The sequence below is a fragment of the Anser anser genome, assembly GCF_964211835.1.
Source record: "Anser anser genome assembly, chromosome: 16".
Classification (NCBI taxonomy): Eukaryota; Metazoa; Chordata; class Aves; order Anseriformes; family Anatidae; genus Anser; species Anser anser.
Genome location: NC_139737.1, coordinates 8,163,402 through 8,187,954, shown reverse-complemented (window position 1 = coordinate 8,187,954; position 24,553 = coordinate 8,163,402). Strand labels below are relative to the sequence as shown.

The following is a 24,553-nucleotide window of genomic DNA, read 5'->3' as shown; positions in this document are numbered from 1 at the left end:
TTAACTCAAGCTTCCAGACCAACAGATTCTGCATCTTGGTCAGCTGTAGCACTGCAGAGGGAAAAATGCCAAGTTTTATTAAGCATTATTAACACCTATAAATTCTAATGCAAGCTCAAGAAAATGAACTGGATCAGAATGAGCAAATCCGTACAGGGACATGTCTTGTTCATTTCAGCCTGCTAATACAGATTTACTCCCTAACATTTGTTGCCTATTACCATATTTTTCAGTGTCCCACTGTGACGGGATACCCCATTCTCCCTTGGAAATTTGGTTTGTACTATAGAATCCAAATCAGAGACTTGCAAACCATCTCCTGTCCTGAGCTCATGCTTCCATTCAGATTGCTTTAATCCTGCAGAAGAGAAGAAAAAATAATCCGCAAACCAGTGGTGAGCAGCAAGGGAAGCAGTTCAGCTGGGCAGGTATAATGTCAATATATGTGGAGCGTAATCCCAGCATCTGAAAGAGCAAGATCTGGGACTGAACATTGATTAACAAAACCACATTATTACAGGGTGGAAAATATATCTTGAATTTCTACTCATAACAACTCCCCAGTGCCTTCTTTATTAGCATGCAAATTTTGTACCCATTGAAGAGGAAATAAACTTGGAATTTGCTGTCTTTGCAGCAAATGTAGAAGGTATTTTGGCCATTCTCGCAATCCCACTTTCTACCACATACCATAAGTAAAGTGAATACCTTTCACTTGTACTTTAGAGGGAGCCATAAATCAGAAACAAAAGACAGAAGAATAACAGGGTGGTGTTTCTCCTTCTCGTGTACCAGGCACCTGGTGCCAACAGCAACAATGTCAATATGAACTGTGGTTTCCGTGCCAGACTATTATACGGGTCTCTGGTGTGGCGGTTGCTTACCTTTCAGCGCTCAGCGCCAGCCCATGCTTGCCAGCCCCCTGTCTTTTTTGGGCCATTCCTCAGTACAAGATGCTTGCAGCCTTCTCATACTTAATAAATCGGGGGAAGAAGGAGCATGGCTCTTGATCTGGGCTCAGACTATGGTTAACTGGGTTTTGTCCCTGGTTATTCCAGTTGCTGGAGCTGGCACTTTGGTGAGTCCCTTCCCCATGCCTCAGGTTTGCCATCTGTGCAACCAAGTTTATAACGTTTCCTTGAGAAATTTATGCTGTGTGGATGAAGAGCACTGGATAAAACCAAGGAATTTTGTAATTTTAAAATTTTACAATGTTTTCATTTCTCTGTGATTGACAGCTAATGCAGGGGGGCTTAATTTGGCTTAGGTTCCCACATGGAAGATTGGGTATATTGATTCATATAAGAGTTTATTGGCTAGAAGAGCATCTTGTCTCCAAAAGCATAACCAGGTGGACTTCCTACTAAATATTTACAAGCATGTGAGTGTGCATAATTCTTTAAGGGATCCATCTTATCCTGCAGCCATTCTTAAATTGTTGCGTCTCCAAACAGCATTTTAGGTCTCTTCTGTTGCAGTTTCACTCGGATTCTTCCATCACTGAACAATGTGCTGGGTAAAGTGGTGGTCAGGTTAATTTTCGGCTGCCACCAGGTCAGCCCCTGACTGCAGTTGCTTATGAACCATCTGCCAGGTGACCCTCGTTCAGAAGTGAACCATCCTCACCTTCAGTCAGTTCCACGCCTGGAGCCGTACCAGCGCCTGGGGGACACGAGGCGAGAGCCACCACCAGCTGCAAACAGGAGGTGAGTGGCTCCCGAAGGACTTTGACACCTTTTCTACAACAGCCTGTCATGTTTCAAAGCTTCTTATTTCTGAAACTAAAGAAACACAATGCAGAGGAGATCTCATCAGGCACACGATGGGCTCCTGATCCCCAGACGGGGCTGCTTCTCTGTCAGGGGCAGGTCCAAAGGTTTCAACGGGCCAAAGCGTCCAGCAGGGTTGAACGTGGTACCCTGGAGTGCCAGCCAGGGAGAGTTCACACTCAAACCTGGTGTCACATATTTGAAACAAAATTTGTCACTCAGGTTTGGAGGATGGAGAAGAAACCTGGTTATTCTCCATGCTGCATTTTTTTTCTCGACTGAGAATAAAAACCAGTATGAACCAGTATGACACTGAGCAGGTATTGTCTCAAAAAAAAAAAAAAAAAAAAAAAAAGCACCCTTGTCCTCAGATTTTCTCTTCGCTCAGCAAATCCCTTTTATTTCCTAAGTTCTCCTGATGGAGCTCTCGCCATGTCCCTGGGTAAGAAAAGCAAAGCAGCTAAGCCTTGTTCATTAGTCGTATTTCGGAGTGCCTGAGGCTGGCCAGCAAGATCTGGCTTTATCAGATACAGCTTTAGGAAAGCAGATTTGTCCTGGACCATAATGAATACAAAATAGATCTTGTTTAGTTGTAGCTCTTTAGTTATAAAAAACACATGTTTAGTTTAACCTGTCTCTAAAGAATGGAGGGATAATTAAAGAAAAGGTTAATTGCTGCCAAACCCACTTGGTTTTTTGTGACCCAGAGAAATTGTGGGGGCTGAATTCAGAGCCTGTCCTTCTTGTGTTCATGTTCACAACAGCTCTGCTTTGCACCACCACTGGAGGACGTGGCAGCCCTCCAGCCCGCAGCGCTGCGCCTCCTGCCCCGCGGCTGCGGTGTGTCCCGGCTGGCGGGCCCTTCCCCTACGGTTTTCCCATCTGTGAAATGGGGCTATTGGCACCTGGCGGCTGACAGGAGTGTGCGGTATGGGGGAAAGGAGAGGAGAAAAAGGCCAGGAAGTCACACAGCCATTGCAGCAGCTGTGTAAACAGTGGTTTAATAAAGGGCTGCTGCAATTAATAGAAAAGGCATCACCCACTCTCATCGCCTGCTGCCTGCTGCATGAGACAGGGTGGCAGAGCTCAGCCCGGTGAAACGCGCCGCTTTCTTAGGAGGGAACTAACTGGCACGAGGTGGATCAAGCTGCATGGAAGACTGGAAAAACAAGGTTTTCCAGACAAAATAGTTTTCACAATCATGAAACGCTTACTAGTCTTGGCATGGCCTTGCGCGAGCTGGGGAAGGATGGCTGGGAAGCCCTGCAGGGGCGGGTGGGGGGCTTGTCTGCTTGCCCACGTCTCGGCATTGGAAATGCAGTGTGCCTGGAGAAGTGGGTGTCTGTCTGCTGGGGGAGTAACCCCCAGAGCTTCGCCTGGCAGTGCTGCTTGCTGCCTTTTGCTGGGGAGGAAGCAAACTCCTTCGCCAGCAAACGCAGCTGGGGCACGGGCTGAGGGTGCGATGTGTGACGGCGCAGCGTGCGAGGGTGCTGCATGTAAGGGTGCTGCATGCAAGCATGTGGGGTGCAAGGGTGCTGCATGCGAGGGTGCTGCATGCGAGGGTGCTGCATGCAAGGGTGCTGCATGCCCGCGTGCAGCGGTGCTCCGTGCACCACGCAGGCTGCACCAGGCGTGCTGCCAGCAGGCCCCGTGCCGCCGCCTGTCCCCGCACCCCCGGCTGCAGCGGGGCCGGGGGTGCCGCGGGCGGCGCCGTGCGGCAGCGGTGAGCGCTGCCCTGCAGGTGGCAGTGCTCTGCTGGGCTGCGGCCGGGCGCTGCCTCGCACTGCTTCCTTGCTAAGGGGGGCAAAAAAAAAAAAAAAAAAAAAGGACAACCTAAAGAGCAAATTGTATACAGCCTTTGCTTTGGCCCCAGCCTCAGCCCAGAGGGAGCAGTGCTGCTGTAAGGCTCGGGATTACATATCCCAGTCCCGTACAAAAGCCTAGGAAATGTAAGATATGTGGGCATGGTTCAATTACATTTCTCCCTTCCACTTATTTCTTGTATTATATGGCCTTTTGAAAAGTAAATGAAGCCAAAACGATTTCTTGCAAAAGCCCTACATACATAGCCAGCAAGGATCCCGATTTATGGAACTATTTGAGTTTAGAATGGGGAAAAAGAAAAATAATAGGGAAAGAAGGGCACTTCGGTGCTTAATGGTAGACTAAGCTATTCGGTAGAGATTTCAACTCAGAAAGGAAAGGTCTCTGCTTCTCTCCTCCCCTTGCCTTTAGTGAAGCCTGACATGAAAAAGCTTAGAAATTAAACATCTGTTAGGCTCAGCTTTCAGTGGCTTGCCCGTGCTGATATAATCAGCCATCTGAGAAGGTTTTCCTGACAATACCCTACTTTCAATAAGGTTATATAAAGTGGCCATGAAAAATTTACTTAGGCCGACATAAACCTTCCGGACTGTTCCTCCCACCAGCCGTAAGGCCCCACCAAGTATTTGATAAATGAAGAGTGGCCACAGGGAGCAGGTCACACTGGAGCCCTTCGTATCATGCAGAGGCAGGATCCTGGCAGTCAGCACTGCTTCACTTCCACTGGGCTGTAGCCGGTGGCATAGGAGATGAATAAATTCTCCTCACTGTCAGGGCCGTGTACTCTTACCCAGCACTGCGCTGGGCTGGCGTAGCCCATTTGTCATGCTCTGTGAGGCCCAGCAGCTGTGCTGCCCTTGGGGGTCCCCGTACAACACCTGAGCAGGCTCCTGAGCTGCTGGCTGTTAGCGCCCGCAGCGCCTGCGCTATAGGCCGGGAGGAATCCACTTTATAAATTAGCCTGGGAAGCTTTGTGAATGAGCAGGACTAGCCCAGGGCTCCCGCTGCACAGAAATGACACAGATGAAGCCCCATTTCCCATGGGCTTTCAGCATAATCTGGAAATCCTTTAATTTTAGTTTGGGATGGGCAAAGTTTGATGGTAGTTGCAGCAAGCCTGCCAAGCCCATTTGTCCTTCCTGCACAGGCAATGAGACGTGAGGATGCCTGTTGGCAGCTGGGAGGGGCTACAGGCTTCTGAATTTTTGATGGCTGTGAATGCCTCAGGTTCACTTGATGTGAAAAGTTGTCACATGGATTTGTGACAACTTCTGCCATTACAAAAAAAAAGCAAAAAATGATGTAGTTGACAAAGAAGTCACTGATATCATCTGTCAGGACTAATACGGATCAAACTCGCCTCCCCCTGCGGTTACCTCAGGCTGTCATTAAAGCTCTGCCACAAGCTCACAGCACCCGCGGCACAGCTCAGCGCTGGCAGATTTCCCCCAGCAGGGACGGGGAGGGCTCCGCACCGCGTGTCCCTGTCTGCTGCCAGCCTCCAGCAGCACGTCGGGAGAGGAGGGGCCTCCCATCGCAGGGCATAAATGCCACAGCTGGTGGAGGAAGTTTTGTTGCACTTTTTGTTTGGTTTCTCAAGGAACCGAGGCTGCTTGTGCCCCATGCCCTAGCTGTGGCCTGTAGGTTTGGGCCTGAAAGTCCATTTCATCCAAAATCCCTAAGCAAAGGTGAGCTCTCAGAACTAGTTAGCAAACTGACTGTAATGCACAAATAAAGCCATCCTTTTACTATTTATATGCCTGTGGCAGATGTTGGTTCTGTTTCATTTGCCTGCCTTTCTTGCTGTGCTCTGGCTCCGTACTCTCCCACTTGATTTCGGCTGCAATTTCGGTCCTACCCTTGGCTGAATAAAGAGGTGCCTTTGTACTGCAGTCACCTCCAGTGGATATATTTGGCCAATTTGTGTGCAGCGCTGCTCCTGCCAGCCTTTCCCGCCTCCCCCTTCCCCCAGGCCTTTAGGTTAAGTGGTTCCTCACAACCTCAGCAATTTTGCTGTGCCAGCAGTCTTGCCCTTTGGTTTAGCAGGAGCTGAAATCCTCTGTATGGGCTCCCCTGCCCTAAGTCTCTGCATAAATAAAATAATTCCAGCCCCTGTCCAACATGACTTCACGGAGATGACAGCTGCCTGCAGAGCGGAGGGTCCAGACAAGAAGGGGGTCAGCAGGGACAGAGATGACAAGAATAGGTTCATGGGGAGCTCATCTTTTCTGAGCCACACACTGTTAGCGGTTGAGTGTGGCCACCTGAGCAAGCCAGTGATGATGTATTTAGAAAAGAATCTGGTATGAAGCTGAAAGGCAGCTTCTTAAATCGAGTAAATTACGTTTGTATTAAAAACAACAAAAAAAAGAACTTGTAAATCACGTATTTACACAATTGAGCACGCGAGCAAGCAAGGTCTCGTAAGAAACCCAGATGTTCATTAGAAACGTGAATTGTTCTTCCTTGCTGCTACCATGAAAAGTAAACTAGGAAAAAAGTCAGCTATGTTGAAGGGGTATAAAGGAGTGAGTTAAGTCTACAAAATCCAGGAAATTTCCCGTTAAGACTAAAAATCTGGGGTACTATGGTAGTTCTGTAATTTGGACCCAAGATATAAATTAAAGCCAGAGTATCGGGTCAGGTGCTCAAGTTCTCAGCCCTTAGCTGTGGAATTTCCAGGTTAAGTTACTTAAATTTTCCTGTTGCTGAATAAAGCTAAAATCCTGTGTGCCATATATTTGCTCATCATAAAATGTTCTCTTCTAGCCAGTAACAGCTTCTTTGTTGGCGAAGCCTGTCTGGTTTATGAGCTTCCCAGCCTTTGTACAGCGTACTGGGAGTTAAGAACTTCCACATGGCTCTTGCTCTGAGGCTTTTGTGAATAAGCAAAGCAAAGCGCTTGCTCTTTGTCCAACAAACGCATCAAATATGGTTTGAATTCTCTGTTTTTAAATGCAAAGGATAATATTGATTCTGTTAAGGTAAATGTCTTTAATTGTATGCTATATAAACTTGACTGTTACCGAGACATAATGGGCTCTGGGCATCCTTCCAGCACAGCAGTATGAAAACATATCTTTTGGTGTCTCCAATACAGAAATGCAGAATTAAGATTTATTTGAACAAAAATTTAACGGAGCACATCCCCAGTCTCTAAAAAACTTAGACGACTATGGAAGGACACTTAGACAAATTAATGCTATAGCAGGGCAAAACCCCTGTGGAGTACCTGCTGATGTGGATTGTCTCATGCTTTTTACTGGGCTGGGGGAATAGCAAATGAAGAAGTTCATTAAGTTAACGCTGTATGAATCAATCTCATCTACAGAAGCTGAATGGGATCTTAATTCATAGGGATACTGGGCATCACGTTTACAAAGAAGCACTCCATACTCTGAAATCCTAAGGCACGCCATTGTGTTTAGGAGGATGGTGAAGGCAAGAAGACTGGGTGACTTGGCATTAGTTTATAAAGGAAGATAAAGGTATTTAAGAATAAACCAAACACTCATGCAGCAGATGATATCCTCTCATTTATTGCTAAACTACCGTAGTACAGGCAATATATAAAAAATATTTTACAGATGATAGCAAAAAAATTATTACATTGGAGGTTAACAATGTTGTCATAGGAATGTGAATTATATAAACCCTTTTTCAGTTCTTAAAATTAGTCTTTCGAACAAACAGTTTAATTAAAAAGACATCTGTTAGAATAATTTGAGAGATGCGTATCTGTTAACGTCGGGTTTTTCCTTGACACATGGGCAGGGCTTCAACAAGGACACTTGGACTTCTTGAGGTGGGGGGGGCAATTCATAATTACACGCGCGCACACACACACACACACACAGGTCCCAGTTAGGCCACCACTATTAAGACTCTGCAGTACCTTGACTGTGTTCCCAGGTCTCACCGCACTGCTGTAGTAAGGCACTGAACCAGCACCGGTAAAATGATGGCAGTTTAATCCTTAGAGCTCTGCAAGAATAACTGGTTATTCTACCATCATGTATCTGGGTACGTCTGACATAATACAAACACAGGGATCATTATCCATTTTTGTGACTCAGTCATTCCAGAACTTTCTACCCAATTTCGCTATTTTAAGAGAGTTATTGAAAAGAAACTTAAAATATTAACTTCTCCCCAGATAACCACTCACTCACAGCCTATATGAAGTATTAGACTATATGATGTACCAGCATCTTCATTTCAAATTTTTATTGTAGCGTGGGTCAGGTCCCCATTTTTAAAATTATTTCATTATTTTTTATCTACATGAGGAACAATGAAAATGGTTAAACAAATCTCAAACAGACCATAATGGTTTAGACACTGATTGGCAGTTAAAGAAATTACTACCGGCTATCACCTGCTGCAGTTATAAAGTAGCAGACATTAAAGACTGATGCCAACATTCAAAATGTGGGTTATTCATTCTGAACTGAGATGAATAAAGAACTATAATTTCCCATGTTTGGTGGCAGATAGCTGCCTTACATTTACATGTACGAAATCACTGCAATGTAAACGACAAGGAAAACAAACAGTTGATTTCTAGAGAATTTGCAGTTCACCCGTTCTTCACCTGACGTAGGCACCTCTTCCTATTGCATAGGAGTATGTAATATAAATAACAAACACTTGGAATTGCAGGTAAACTGGAACTTCAGGTGATTTTATGTGGTGCAAGATTTATGAAGATGTGAATCGACTTAAGATTTGAAATTAAGATACTCATTTTCTTGAATCCCAGATGGCAGATAATTGTTCTCTATTAAGAAGCAATTTGGAAAGAAACGCAGGGAAAAAAAGTCAGATTGAAATATTTAGAAACATACTTCTGAAGTGTTTAAAGCTGTCTTTGAAGTCTTTGGAAAATGTATCAAATACATTTTTTTTAGGACAATAACAATTGCATAGAAAATTAATACACTCAGAAAAATGAAAATTGATCCTTTATAAATACTATCCTTAATCCAAAAGGTGTTGCATATTTGGTCAGACAAAAAGCATAGACTTTTTTTGTAAAGATATGGATTACAAAATATACTTTAAAAAACATGCTAGCTAATTTGAGAACTGTTTTAGATATGTTATCAAGCAGCAGCATTTTATACAATAGAGAATAACATAGTGCTGGTTTTGGAAATATTCTACATTCAGAAAATGCTGTATTCCTACCAGAAGAATGGAGTGATACATATTTACATGGATACAAATAAAGCAAGTGCAAAAACCATGGCTCTTCTACATTCTTTCTACCAATAAAAACACATACATTAGACACTTTCATTCCATTGCTGTTCAGATCTTACATTTTGCTCATTCTCATGGAGAAAAACAAAAACAGGACTTCATATTTCATTGCAAGTATCTTCACAAGCAATTACTCTTCTGGCAAACCGTTCTTCCAACACCCATAACTGACAAAAAAAAAATCTTCCTGATATCTGTCCACTCCCATTCCACTCTTAGACTGTTTACATATCATGAATGATGATTTTATTCTACGTATTCATATATTTGATGCAGACGTTTATAGAAGCTCATCCTGTATTTGCAGCCAAAGCTTTGATGGAAAAATGGAAGTTAAAAAAAAAAATGCACACACACGCACAAAAAAAAAAAAAAGAGATGAACTTTGAGTTCCAATGAGCCCCATGTACTTCACATGGTATAACTTTGATGGAAAATGCATTAGAGTTGTTCACCCTGTAGACAATATATTTGGAGGCCTTTGGTACAATGGCAGGAAGGCACTGTGGTGAAACATTCAGATAACTGAGGAAAGACAGAGTTTCCTCATGTGCAAATATGGCTATCTTCCAGATAAAGTGAGAACAAATTACTCATAAAATGGTATTAACTCTTCCAAGGTTAAGCTAATGCTTCTACAGAAAGAGAGCAAGGTGTATTATGCAACAAAACATTAATACTGGAAAAACACTGCTCAGCAAGAACAGGAAATAATTTAGTACTGTATATTTTGAAGTTCTTCAGCCTAGCTATATAATTTTAACATAGCAGTTTTCTTCTTAAAAAAAGAGACAACAATGCATAACGCTATGTCTGAGGATACTCCTTTTCTCCAGAAATAAATATAAAGCTGATTAAAGCTGTATTATTTAACTAATGGTGGCACGTAAGAGCAGATAGAGTAGCACAGCCTGACCTCGTGTAGCTGTAAATAAAACCACTAAAATGTAGTCTATATTATATACATCTTTTGAACACTTGATCCACTAGCTGGCTCCATGTGCCTGCATAGGTCTGCCTGACAGGAGCCAATTATAGGATTGTGATCCAAGTTTGTAATGCTGTGTGTGTTCATACAGAAGCATATATGTGTGTATATATATATATATATTATAACCATATATACTTATATGGTTATATTATATAATTATGCATGTATATGCACCTACACAAACACACATCCAGATTAGTATCTATGCCTTAAAAATGAGGAAGAAATACTGCTAGTGCAAGCACGAGTAAAGCACTTGTAGCATATATATTTAAAAAAAAAATAAATTCCTCTCCCTCTCTCTACAGCAAACTGCCTGAAAGAACACATACAAGCAGTGTATATCTTATCTTTCAGTTGTAGATCTCATGTTTAATGGTGCATCCTGCACAGTAGCTTCAGTGGAGCACTGCAGGGGCTCAGGGCGTCTGCCTGCATGCATCCCTTTCAAAGCTTAAAAGCTTTTGCTATGGGTCCGTACTTTTCTTGTCTGCTTTATACATTTATGCTTCATAGAAAAAAGGGGAGAAGGATGCTTAAATGATCACCTGGGGACAGAGGCAAAAATTTAAAATTAAAGTCAGTCCAGATCCTGAACACACATACTACAGTTGCATGTTGCGGGAGGAAAGTTGCTAGTGGATTTGGTGTGCAGCTATCTGACTTAAAGATCAGATGTTCAGCTGTATAAAGAGGATTATTGACAGTCAGTTACTATTGGCAATCGCCAGATAAGCAGTAATATGTTCAGACCACATCTATGTGTCTAGAGATTTGCAAAGAAGTTCACATTCTTTGATATTTTATTTGAAATCCAGTAAGAGAAATGTTTCTGTCACTTATTTGGGGATTTATTTATTTATTGTGAATGGGTTTGTTTTGTTTTGTTTTTTAAATTTCTCCTATACCTTAATCTTGCAGGTTGGATTGGGGAAAACTAGATGGTCATTTTTGGCAGTGAACCCTGTGAAGCTGTTCCTTTGCTCAGCCGCACTAAAGAACTTCTGACAGGCATCTTTTGTCCTTAGAAATTTTTCAAAATTGTCCAAAATGTCAAACTGCATTAAAAATCCATAATATATGGCAGATTCTGGCAATATGGCAGTTTAAAAACAATTCAAAATAGCTTATTTGAGGCATGTGAGCCAGCTGAAATGCTATACAGTATAAGTGCTGTTTAACAATCACTAACTCCCCCATACTGAGGCCATTTCAGCTAGCCCAAGCCTCAGTTTTGTTCCTGCAAAAGTCAGTAGAAAAAAGGCCATTGACTTCTGCAGTGACAGGCTGAGGCTCGGCTCCGCTGGCAGCTGTACTTCCCGGTGCAGCACACGGTGCTCACATGAGCACCAGCATGTGTCATCCTCAGCCAGAGGCCTGCAGGGACCACTCTTTGGTGTCGCTGAAATGGGAGCCAGGGGACTTGTTCTGCGACAAAAGATTTCAGTCTCACCAAGCAGGTAACGCCTGCTTCAAGGGGGAAAAGAAGCAAACTTCTCAAGCCGTGATATTAATGTGAGTTTGAGATTTGCAATGAAGAATGGCTCTGCCCTGGTTATGGATCTAGACTTAGTTGAAACCAGAGCTTAGAGCTGCTCTTGTGAAATTCAGCTTTCAGGTTAAGATTGTAGCTCAGGCTAGGGTCGGATGTTCTGGAAGGTCTCATGCTTCTGTCCCTCACTTCCATCTCTCTCCTTGCAGAGTTTGAGTGTCACCTTTAAGTAGCAGAATTTTTTTTTCTCAATACTCCTGAAAAGATTTCTGTTGAACTGAGTCTGTAGGGTTTGTGCGAGTAGGCAGCTGCTCTGCTGGTCTTCTGTACTCATATAACCTAATTCCTACTGTGAGCATGTGGGCACATTGGTAATCAGCAAAGTCTGCTGTGAGACAACTGAGAACAGGGTAGTTTCACTGTGTTTTCTAGAACAGAGCTCAGGCTCTGCACTCATAACAAATACCAGCTTTCCTCTTTTACAAAACCACTAAAGATTACTATGTACTGCCTACAATATTATGGTGACTTTTTACTGCAGATTTTTTATTGACTCTGGATACCTTTTTATAACAGTGGGGTACCAAAGACACACCGAAATGTTATAAACTTGCTAGCTGTACAACTGCAAGTGGCAGAAGTTCTCTCTTATTGTGATAAGCATGTGTCACTACATTATATTCAGACACATGAAGCAAAACATAACAAACATACTAACTTGTGTGGAAATTTAACCTTTCCAGGAGTTGCTGGTAGCTTTGCAAAGCTAAAGAGACAAGGTGTATATGAGGAAGTGTATACTTTTTCTGGAACATATGGCTTCTGTAAAATGCAAATATTTTCGCAGCTTTGAGTGGTTAAATGTTACAGCTGGTGAGACAAGGTACCAGCCAACAGCAGGTTCTGTGTGAAAAGAAACAGCAACAATTTATAAGGGAGAAAATATCTAAGATGTGTTGATACACAGCCTAAATATTAATGAGAGTAAATCATAAAAATCTTTGGGTTTACTGTAACTCCTATATATTGTCTATTTTATGTGAGTTTATTTTACCTTGGGACAGGTGTTACAACTACTGAATTGGTCTTTTCACTGGTTCTCTGCAAGCATCCTTCTCCGTCAAATTTCTATCCAGTCAGACAAGAAAAAAATGGAGAAGACTCCTGGTTTCAGCTGATAGCTACTGTTTGAAATACCGATCACAGTGCTCAGGGTCAGAAAACACAGCTTTTGCTCCCACGTTGGATAAAGGCCGAGTAAGCTTGGGCTGCCTCAGTTTCCTACAACAAAAAATTTTTTCAGAAGTGCTTTGTGACCTGGAGGGCAAATCATTGTTAGTGAACTGCAAAATGTTGCTATTCTGTTATGGAATATGTTACTCTTTCTTCCCTCATTTCCCACCCCACCCAAATAAGCACTAATATATAATCTCCCTTGCTTTGTGTGGCGTTCAGGAGTGACATCTTACTTCTCCCTTATTACTCAGATAGATTGATCGATACATAGCTAGATATTTTGCAGCAGGCTTGAAGAGTTTCCTCAGACAGATGCTCCGTTACATGAGAACAATACGATCTTGGGACAAAAGGAAGGGTGTCCTTTTCGGTGTTTACAGAGAGAGGTGGCGAGTTGCTTAGACAAGGCTGTCAGCTTGATGCCAATACATTGTTCCTTGCATTGAATTGGTGCCTTGAGATGAACAGTTAAGGAAGCAGGAGGTTGCAGGGGCACTGGAAGGATCTAAGAGGTCAGTTATGGAAGGATTCGGTAGAAGTTGTCTCACAAATCTCTTCTTCTATGTCTGACTTCTGGCAGGGAGTCCAGAAAATTCCTTCCTGATAATTTCATTAACTGTGAAGTAAAAGAAAGAGGAAGAAACGTTAGAGCACTTTCAAAGTCATGAGAAGTAAAAGCAATCCTTGGGCAGTTTGCTGTTAAGCTGAAAACGTCCCCTCTCTATTGATAACGTAATTCTTTTGATTTAAATGTTAACATTTTAGCCTAATAATGCAGGCTACATATTTTTGGTAAGCAAGGGGGAAGGAGAGGAGAGAGGGGGTTTACACAGTGTTTGGCATGCTTCAAGTACCATGAAAACACAACTGACAACTTGTACCATGTGTCCAGTACATGCTACGTCCCCTATGTAACACAACTCCTTCACAGACATTTTCTTTACCTGCATAAAATAAATAAATAAATAAAAATCTCTAAGTGCCTGAGCATTTTAACATTTTTCACTAGGATTAAATGAGAGTATTCTGAAAAGAGAAGGGCCAGATTTGGACAAAATATAGTGGATAGTGCTGAAAACACTGAGACTGCAATTCAGGTGCAAAAAAGCATTGGCTTTTTTGTGTTCATTTTCTTTTGAAAAATCTCACTGTAGACTTTATTTGATCTGTATTTTCATTCTAGTTTGTTTGTAGATTGTAGCATAAGCGAACTTCCATACAATGCTGTAAGAGTCTGGGGACAGGCTTGGAAATAAAGCTCAAGAGAAGACACTGAATCACTTCATTCTCTGTTTAAAAAGAACTGAACAGTATTACATTTTGTACACAACAGCTGTCCTCTCCTGTACACCTTTCACATGCTTGCCTGAAGTACCCTTTGGTACCTCCTGGCACAACTTTTCTTTCTAGGCAGTGATTTCGTTAAGAGAGAGACCTAACACATGAGTGTGTTGGTGCAAAACTCCAGGACTGCCTGTCTGGGGGCTCCGTTTCCACGTAGCTCCTTGGCACTGTATTCAAAGGGGCAGGGGGGGATTGCCAACTTTGGAAACTGCTTATTTATTCTGAGAAATTTGCCTTAAAAACAAAGACCAAATTTTCTAAGGTTTCAGATCCCGAATCTAAATGATTTCACCCCATTGATATTTCAGGGCTAAGACAAGGACTAAGTCAAAGCTGAGCAGATCCTCACCCAAGCCTGATTAACTGTCAGGTATGAAGCTGTAAGACTCCACAACACTTAAGCTTGTTTCTAACAAATGATTATGAAAAATAGTAATTAACATAGTATTTCACCAGCAAGTAAATATGGTGCCCAATCTCATACTGTCTCTGGGAGAACACACGCATTAATTTATAACAGTATGACTAATACTAGTACTAGCAGTGAGATAAAAGAAGCGGGCACCCACTCTCACAGGGTCATTTCCTTTCTAACAACAATGGAATTTATTTCAGAAAAAAATAAAATCTATGGTTTATGCGGAGCTCAACACTGTTGCTATACAGCTATCTGGTGTGGTTGGATGTCCTTCTCAAGGACTGCAAGTCTGCACAGAGCAGTGTAGGTGCTGGGTGGGAGGAGCAGGGCAGCAGTCTTCTGAGTTTCCAGGTGCCCCATGCCCTGTGCTGATGGAGGATGAGGAGGGGGCTGAAGGCTCTGCAGGGTCTCACTGGAGAAGCCCACCCATGGGCTGGGGAGCACAGCAGTGCGGTGAGCTGCCCTGGTCTCTGCCGTGTGCCCTGACACAAGGCTCATTTCATCCCTCCGTGCTCAAAAATCCCCCTGTGAGCAGCCTGGATTTCAGCTCTTCTTTCTCATTCCAGCCAGGAAATGCCTGGTTTCAATCAGATTGGTGCCTGCTGAGGAGCACATGGACCAAAAATAGGTGTCTGACAGCCTGGCCTCTCCTGCTGCCCAGCTTTCTGCTGCCGCTGTCACCTGGTGGCCTCTGCCCTCAGCCTTTTGGGTGAATCCATGCCCGTGAAGCACATCGCGGTGGGGGATTTGGTTATTGCTGCTCTGCAGTGCAAGCAAGCAACCAGAGGGAGGTGAGGTTGGTCTACTTTCAGGCAAAGCCCTCCTGCAGCTCAGTCAGAAGAGCTTCCTGTTTGCTCTACCCAGGAAATGAGAGGAGCAGGTCTTCAATGGAAATTTTTCACAGTCTCTGCTAAAAATAGCAGTGAGGTAAAAGAAGTGGGCACCCACTCTCACAGGGTCATTTCCTTTCTAAAAACAAGTGGGCTGAGGCTGCAGGCCGATTTATTTATTGACAGGTTTGTTTGAGCTGCCAGCACACCAAAAATGCTGTGTACGAGTTTCCTTTCATACAATGCAGCTACCACTTATGGAAACATCAGAGCCAAGTCATCTTGGTCTAAGATGGGTTAAATATTAGGTGAATGAGCAGGTAATTAATGGCGTTTGCTAACTCCATAGCCTTCTGAGGGGTCCCTTTCTGGTGCATTTCTCAGGCTGAGCTTCAGGTGAAGCGAAAGCTGTCGAGCAGCAATAGCAAACCGCGAGCGCCGAGCCCAGCCAGCGCGGTCCCACTCGCGGCTCCAGGCAGGTGGGACGATGTGGTGACGGGCTTACTCAGCCTGCAGCCTTCACTTTCCCTCCTGCACGCTGCCTTGGAGGTCGGTGGTGGGTTTTGTGGGCTGAGGTTATAGACGGACAGCAATCTGAGAGAGCTCGAGTTGCAGGGGGACGTGGAACATCCGCCCTGTAGAGGGGCTGCAGGACCACGCTCGAGGGCACAGCTGGACTCTCTCTCTGTGAGCTCTTACAGGTTGCAAATTGGGGTTTTGTTGTATCTGAATGACAAGGTCGCTCCCTGTCATCAGTTGGCCTGAATGTCCTGTACTCACCCTGAATTCCAGCTAAATCCATGTGGTGAGGGGAGTGAGGGGCAATTTAGGCTCGGCTACACTGGAGCTCCAAGGGAAGGACGTGTCAGTCAATGACTGCCCAAGCACAAAAAGCCCTAATCTACACCCAGAGCCCCTAAACCTAATAGACATGTAACAGGAGTGGATCCCAAGGCAGGTATCGCTTTCCCAGCTTGGAGTCACTTCCACACAGCCTGGTGACATCACCCATCTTCAGCGCATCTGCTCCAGAGATTTTGGGAGCACTTGGATCCAGACTGAGGTGTAATCTCAGCGACTTGGGTTTCAATAGCAGGGTGAACAAAACCAGCAAACTGAGACATATCTAAACTTCAGAGGAAGCTGAGATCATGCACGGAACTTGCTATTCTGAAGTCCCACCTATCTTTTTTTGGTAACATGGTTAAAATGTCTCTCAAGTATCGGTTCTCATTATTTGCTCATTTCTAGCTGCGAGGAAATAGAGATAACGTGATTAATAAATAAAATGTTATTTAAGGTGCCTGGCATGTGGCAGCTCTGGAGCACACTGCTGTTGATCCATTTAATGAGCGAGAACTAATTACATGGGGACATGAGGACATATGCAAAGATTATGAAAGATTAAATCATAAAAAATGTATTGAAATTACAGCTGACGTCAGCCGCCCAGACCAAGGAAATGCCTAGTGAGGCCTGAATCTCTTCAGCATATCCTGTTAGATACTGCTGTTGTATGGGTACTGCAACAGCTCTGGTGCTTGGAGATCCCCAAGTCAGCTTGGGAGACTGGCTAAAATCACAGGGGGATGTCTGTGTTTTTCTAATCACCCAGCTTTGATGGGTTACAGTCAGTCTCTCAGGCTCCGCTTCTCAGAGACGTTTAAGACTCTAATTCGCATCCTCTCAGATAGAAATCTGGAGTGTATTCGCATGTGGGATGATAGTGGGTTGTATTAAATACCGAGCTTCGACTAGTAGTCCAGAGACAGAAAACAGTCTCCAGTTTTAGCTGGCAAAGAGTCAGGCTCCTTGTAATTGATTATATACATGCACACACGCATATGCATGCGTGCGCGCACACACATCCACACACGCATTGGAATAACAACTCTACTAGCATTATTCCGTGTGTCTGGAATAACACCAACGGAGTCAACGCTGTCACAGCACTGTATCCGCTGCAGCGTCGGGTTTTGGGATCCTCTTAAAGCGAAGGTCCCATCGGAGGAGGCAAAGCCAACCTCCCGTGGGTCGCTCCCTGCACCACGCTGCTGGGCACGGATCCCACACATTCCCCTTCGCTCTGCCAGTGTGGCCAAGAGGCATTTTATGTGTGCAGCCAACACAAGGCTCACGGGGAGGGACTGATGGCATTTCAGGGACCAGGGAGGGAAGTTGAACCCTGAGCTTTTAGCGTGCCATGAAGACGTGACCAGGCAAACTGTGGTCCTAGCGTGGTTCTGGCTGCTGCCTGGGGACAGCAGGATGCTTCGGCCCAGCATGCACAGCCCCGTCTCTCCTTTCCTGCCCACCAAGCCCCGGCTAATGCAGGACAGCTCCGTGGTACACACGTAGGGAAGAAAAAGAATGAAAAAAATTAAAGTAAATTAAATAAGATTTTAAACCCTCTAAGCCAAATAAAAAGGGGCATAACTTTTTAATTGAAAAAAAAAATAAATAAAGGTTAAGAGAAACACACAGCTGGAGAAAAGGCAGAAAAATACCAATTACCTTTCTTTTTGATTGCTTGGATCAAAGATCACAGTCATTCTTTTTCATATAATGTTTTGTATCCAGCTAAGGTGTGTATCTATCAGCTCTGAAAAAGATTTGCAAAACCATTTTTGAGAAAAAAAAAGTAACCTTTGGCCTATGTTGCAAGGCCAAATGTTACAGTTTTCAGCTACTCTTTCATTTTGTGCTTTAATTTTATTAAAAGGACATTTCAGCATATACAATACATAAGGCAGAACGTAACCACTGACCTTTCTGTTTGCTCAGATCCAGCACTAGATTTTACTTTTTTTCCCCTCTTTTCTCAACTGATATTATCTAAAAATAAGTATGCAAAAAATTACACTCCTAAATTGATCAGAAAACATACGAGAAATGCTGGTAATTTGATCTGAGACTTCAGAGGCACAGGAGGTCCATGTGTCTGTGAGTCAGGTCAAAGACTAGTCACTGCCTTTTGCAAAACTCAGTTGTATTATCATCTTCGTGGCCCAAATAAAGCATGACACATTTATGCCAGATCAAAAGTCAGTCCCTTCTTTCAAATAAGAGATCTAAGCACAGTGGCTGTGTAAATTACACTTTGCTTGAGTTGTAAGGAACAGGAAAGATATGTGCAAAGAAGTTATGCAAGTTACAGTCTTTCCTTCAAATACAAATGAAGATTTTTTTTTCTCACAAAATGGCAATATTTAAGATTCTGAATCTTTTTTTTTTTCTATCTGATCTTTTTAGATTTCTTCTGAATGCATCATGAAAGCATTTGGCACTTCCCACAAAACCATGTGGAAATTAAAAAATTATTCCAATATTAAGGAGGAAAAAGTGCTTCTTAAAAACTAAGCTAGTTTTGAGTACAAGATTCAGAAGTGCCTTTGCTGCTGGATTTCAGGTGACTATATATAGAAGAGAAATATTTTAGTTGGCTCCCTCAGATTGTGCAGCCACGTATCATACACTGGAACCTACCACTCAGTACACAGCCTATTTTATATTCTGCATCCTGGAAAATCAGCCTCTGCACATGCAAGCAGAGCAACTAATTGACTGGTAAATACAAACTTAGGTGTATCAGGCACAAGGAGCCCAAGTCCAACAAACTGTCTTGGGGAAAAATACCGGGATGGGGGGATGTTTTTGTAAATCAACAGCAATGAAAGGCTTTTTCTGGAAAATTGGGACAGATAACTGCCAAGAGGTGCTCAGCTGTAAAGCTTTGCTTTAATTGCATCTCCACCTCTCCAAAGGTTTTTTCTCCTTATTGAAATAATGTCAGGAGAAGCACCCTGGAACTTCTTTGGCCTGTATTGTAATCTATCTGTGTGAACTATAAGCCTCTTTAACGCCATCCAGCTCAACAGCAATCGTGTCATCTCTGTTACTTATGCAAACTCTTGGAAGAAGTTACTGATCTCAAACTAAGTGAGCCCCAAACTGAGTCAAGTCCTGTGATGCATTTTTGCTACAATAGTTTCAATAGACTGAAAAGCCATCGGCATCTTTCCATGAATTTAACATCATAATATAGATATCTGATGGAAAACAGAATCTAAATAAAATACATATTTTTGGCTAAAGCCTGTCCCAACTGAAATCAATAGCTAAACTCCTTGCGATTCACAGGATCTGTATTTCGCTCAAGCCATTTAACTAACCTCCCCTTCTATTTCAGTAAGCTTCCAGAGTGAGGTGTAAAAAAAAAAGATCGCTATCTAGGGTGCCATCCTACCCAAAATCTTTAACAGGAAACTGCGTGTTTCTGCAGCAAAAGAGCAGAAAATAAAGATAGCATTGCTATTAAAAAAAAAAAAAAAGTGTCCTAAATTCACTGTACATCTTCACTGTACATCAAAAGTATCAAGAAGGAAACACTCAATACGCAAATCTCTCCATGACGACACCCCCGAGCTTTTAAGGATTTTCTAAGCACTTCCACTATTGTCAGCCTGCTTCCAGAAAAGACCAAAAGCCTATTGCTATGAAACATCTGTGTTAAAACTGTGAGGAAAAAGTGTGACCTAGTGGTTAAGGCACAACTGGACAGTGGGACTCGCAGCCTGGAGCTCTGCTATGCCGTCATCTTGCCTTGTCGCGCTGGCCAAGTCCAAAGTGTTCCCAAAGGACCAGCTCTATCAAAGGTTTGCTTGAGTCTGAAAAATGCAGGCAGACTGTGAAGGTCACACTTGGGGAACTTAAATACTTCACAGAAGTATTTAACAAAAGTCTAACAGAGAAAAAAACAGCCTGGGATGATGACGACCTGGAAGGAAAGGAGCCTGTGTGATGATGACACAGAATGAGCCTGTACGGAGCGTGTGGACATAGTGGAGAGCACTTCATTTTCAAAATACTCCTACAGGGATGCTATAAAGTCCTTAGGTAGCTTGAATCCCAAACTACCAAAGGCATGAGGTGCTGAGCTCAGGCACTCTAAGCATCCTGATAGCCACCAAGGTAAGACAGCAAAATAATGCCTCTAAACCCACAATCATCAGTCAGGGTTGGAGCACTCACTATCTCTAAAAATTAGGTCCTAAGTATTTCTACTGGGATGATCAACATTGAGCCAACACAGGTTACCAAGAGCACTCTGAAGACAGTGATCTGGCTTCGTTTTATGGCATCCAAAGCCAGGAGACTACGGAGCATCCCTCACCCCGGGGACGCCATGTCCTGGGAGCCCCTGGGTACCACTGTATGAAGCTGGCTGCTCCCTCACTGAGGGTGTGGGAAGCCGGGGCCTGGCATCCCAGGGCAGCAGGTACCCTGAGTACCTTCCTTCAGACGGGCATCCCCCTGCTTTTGTTTATCCATGCACAATCCTCAGGCAGAAGTTGTTACTCCGCAAACTGCGCCCTCCAGGCACTTTCTTCCCAGTGATACGAAGCAAAGTGAGCAGTTCCAGGGGAAGGAACACAGAGCACTTAGCACGCGTGGAGATAATGTGGAACCCGCACTGCTTTCCCTGTACTACACGCCATGGGGTCTGTCCCGGTTTGCCATGCTTCACTTCAGCCCGTTACACAAATGGTTACGATCTTGTAAATCAGTAATAAGTTGCACCTGAACCTGTAAGTGATTAGTAAAAAATCATTACACTTCCATGGCCAGAGGACTTTCACACAGTTAATCAGTTAAGAAGAGAACTGGGTGTTAACGGGTTGTTTAATTCCCTGGTAGACCAGTTTATTGAGACCCCCATAACAAGAGGACTGAAATCAGAAGTGCAAACAATGAATGGAAGAATTATATTGCCTACAAATGGCATTCTGTCCTGGAGAAACAGGTACCAAATGTTGCACTAAGGTGGGCTGAAGGAAGGAATTCGAGGACTGATCAGGTGCCATCTGTGGTGGTTTCTCCTACTGAACCCAGTTGAATCCTTGTTTCAATCTATTAGAAATCGATGAGCTGAGTTTTCTAGGCACTTTCTCCATGAACCAGGAAACAGGGTTACTCGGTATCTGCAGGATACACACGCCCTAGCTTTCTCATCCTGGGTTGTTGACTGGAATGGCAAGAGAAAGAGCAAATTTTGCTCCAGAGTGTGATTTCCTGTTCGCTTGATGAATTTCACTATTTAAACATCATTTTTTTAATCTGAAGATTCTAAGATAGGTGCAAACTCTGTTTACACATCGACTGGAGGAGGAATCCATGCCAGCTGGCAATGAGAAAAGTGCACCTTCAGGCAAAACACTGTGCACTTTCCCTCCTGCCCTGGGAGCTCTACCACTGCAGGAAGCCTTTGGAGCTCATCTGCAGGGTCACTTTTCACACTGGTATAAAAACCCTTACTGTAGAGTACCTCATCTCGGTCACTGCATGGCTACAATGAGGAGAGGCGCCCCATCGAACTGGGGTGTTTCTGTAAGTACCAGTCTCAGCACCCTTTTTCTCCCTCCTCCTCAGCACTGCGCATGCTGAGACCAAATGCGAGTGATGGCAACTGGGGTGGTCCCCAGCACCAGGCCTGGGTTACCTGACACGGGACTGCCTCTGAATGTTAGTGGTGACGCTGCCAGGAACCATATGAATAAAAAGCAAAAACTCTTGTATTATTAAATTTGCTGAGAGGACAATAAATATGCTGTTTGTTTACGAGATAAACCCCTTAAGTCTGCTCGGTCACTTTGTGTAAGGCATTCCATAGCGTCTGACAGCTTGGTGAAGTTCTTCTAGGAGTCTAAGTAGCCACTTTGGGAAGCATACCTTGAAAGTGGAAAACTAGATCAGCCTGGGTGTGAGGAGGAACTCCAGGCCACCGTGGATTTGGTTTGTAGTAGCTTTCCATAACAAAGTCTTTTTTTAACTGACTTTCTTTCTGCTCACATATATTTAGATATGACTTTCATTCTGCAATACTCTGGTGCCAGATAGTTTTGGCTGAAACTGTAAGGGGTGGACACGTGTTTGAGTCATGCAGTTGGCTCTCTCTAGTTGATAGTTAGTAAGTTACTGAGAAAAAATGAAGTTTGTATTTAGTTTTAGTTAACATGCAATGAGACCAAGTGAAATATTCCAAGCAGAAGATGCACATCATAAATACATATACAAAAACTTACACCAGAACGGGATGGAGTTCATTTTCTTAAGCCACATTAGTTGGCTAAACAAATACAGAAATTCTACACTGATGGACTGAAGCTTGAAAAATACAAGGCAGGAGGCTCCACTTTCTCACTCCTAACTCTTGATCTAACTCTGTGGCTGCTGCTGCAAAGCACGGGGGGGGGAACTGTGCTCGCATCTATTTCTGTGAGCGGGGCTTGGACCTTGTGAATTTGCTACAAAACTGCTGAGATAAGCAGCGCCATTTGGTATTAGTATCTATTTCTTTTAGATTAAAAACAGCAAAACCAAAGGAGGTTGGTGATGATTTTTTCCTACAGTAGCTTGCACCTCGTGGTCTGAACACTAATGAAATTTGTAGCAGATACCGCAATGCCTCTAAAATAGTACCTGCCGGCAGGAAAAGCACAAAAGAGACAGCACTGTTTATTCGCATGGCACTTTGCAGTTTCATCATTCTCCTAGACTTAACCTATTTACTGAAAGGTGATATGAGTCATTCAGCGAAGTGTTTGAAAAACAGACAGAAAAAAGAATGGATGGGAGAAAGCTATGTTTTACAGGAAATAATTGGGGGGTAGGAACCAAAGAATAGTTACAGCATGTTCAGGATTAGTTGAAAGTAACGAGAATAGGCAATGCTGCTGCTTTTTATATTTCTGTCACAAAGGAACTACCAGAACAAATATTTAATTGAGGGGAAACAAACCATTTAACAAATATTTAATTGAGGGGAAACAAACCATACTACCCTTCCCTTAAGGCAGTTTTGCAGGGGATGAACAGTCAATAATGTAATCTATTTTCCTCCCTTGAGCACTTGTGCTTATGTCTATTAATCCAGACAACTATTTACTGGCTCTAATTCTCTGGCATCTTATCTTCTGCAGCGTCTTAACTTTGTAAGCGTCCCTGCTGAAGGGCTTGTGGATTCTTGCAGAATCTGGTCCTCTCCAGCAAACCAGGTTTCCTTACGAACGTGTCTAAACTGAGTTTTGAAGCTGGTTCTCAGGAGAAAACAGCCAGCAGAAAGCCGTTGCCCAAGGGAACAGGAGAGATGCGCAAATGGCCTATGAACAACTGCGAGATAGACCAAGCCTTCCTATGCAACAGGCATGCAAATGACCTTCTGCTTGCAATTACCCTGCTTTCACAAACAACTTCGGAACAGCGAGCACGAAGAAGGCATATGTTTCTTATGTGCCTTATTTTAAAGAGGATTTGGGGCAGTAGGCATACTGTTCTTAGTGCAAAACACTGAGCATGGGAACATCTGAAATCACTTTTGCATAGATTACTTTTCTATCACAATTCCACATCCTTCAGCAAATGCATGCTTGGGAGCAGGTTCTTCCCCTCTGCATTAGGCACCGAGTGGTGAGTGCTGTTTTCAGAGCACTGCTGTCAGGAACTGCCTCGGCAGGTGATGGAAAGGGACAGGGTAGGGAGGTCTGCAGGTCTTGGTAATGGGAGCCCAAGACAACAGAGCAAGTAACTTTGGGGCTACAGTTACACGCCCCAAGTTCACTGGAAAGAAGCCAGACCATTAAGTATTTAAGTGGTTATTGACAGAGTGTTACAACTCACATAAAACAATGTCAAGGAGGTGCCACATACAACATGCTGCGTGTTGGCCCACATCCATCTGTTAGCTTTTATTTTGCTCTTTGACTGTAAGCCCTTTGAGGCAGCAACTGTTTGTTGTTGTGTTGGTTTTTTATCTTAGGAGTCAATACAGCGTCTGTCACAATGCAGAGCTCATCCATGACAGGTTTTCTACCGTACCAAAATACAATGATAAAAATAATACTATGGAGCGTACGGACAGAATAGAGACTGTGATGAAGCGAGAGGGAGAACTAGTTATAAGAGACACCTGTAACTCCAAAAAGGAGTGCAAAGAGTACGGGGAGCGGATACTGTAACTCATTTTGCATCTCACCTCACGAAGGCCGGGAAGCTCTGACAGTAAATGGCCTGAGAACATAAGAAAAATGCATGTGCATCATCTGTAGACTTAAAACTTTCAGTTTGAGTCAATGACACAAACAATAAAACTTTTGTTCTCAATATGAAAAGAAAAGAGAAGGGGGGATATAAATTACCAGAAACAGAGCTGAGCTCCTCCATGTCCAATAGCTGCTGAGGTGACTATCTTAAGCTGAAGAGCAGCCAGAGCTATGGAGGCTGGGCAATTTCCAACCTCACCACAATAGCAATAACCTACATTTGTTCAGACATTAGCCCTCAATTATTTGCAGACCTCCCATCCCAATTCTAGATCAAGACATAGGA

At 43.4% G+C, this 24,553-nt stretch overlaps 1 protein-coding gene and 1 long non-coding RNA gene across 8 annotated transcripts in view; one reads left to right on the top strand and one right to left on the bottom strand.

The window, feature by feature from the left end:
* The window catches only part of LOC310882537, a 32,224-nt gene extending 25,258 nt beyond the window's left edge, over positions 1-6,966 (top strand). The window contains exon 3 of the long non-coding RNA XR_014573009.1: positions 1,555-6,966. This is a non-coding gene — a long non-coding RNA (uncharacterized lncRNA). The remainder of the gene's footprint in view (positions 1-1,554) is intronic.
* A 1,258-nt stretch (positions 6,967-8,224) lies between these two features.
* Positions 8,225-24,553, bottom strand: part of NFATC2 (nuclear factor of activated T cells 2) — a 97,893-nt gene continuing 81,564 nt past the window's right edge. For 6 of the 7 annotated variants that reach the window (XM_083801410.1, XM_083801408.1, XM_083801409.1 and 3 more), the window contains exon 10: positions 8,225-13,193. In XM_083801410.1, the coding sequence (XP_083657536.1) occupies positions 13,138-13,193 (56 nt within the window). In that variant the 3' untranslated portion in view covers positions 8,225-13,137. Of the gene's footprint in view, positions 13,194-17,683; positions 17,772-24,553 lie in introns of all 7 variants that reach the window. The other variant, XM_083801407.1, reaches the window with a different exon arrangement.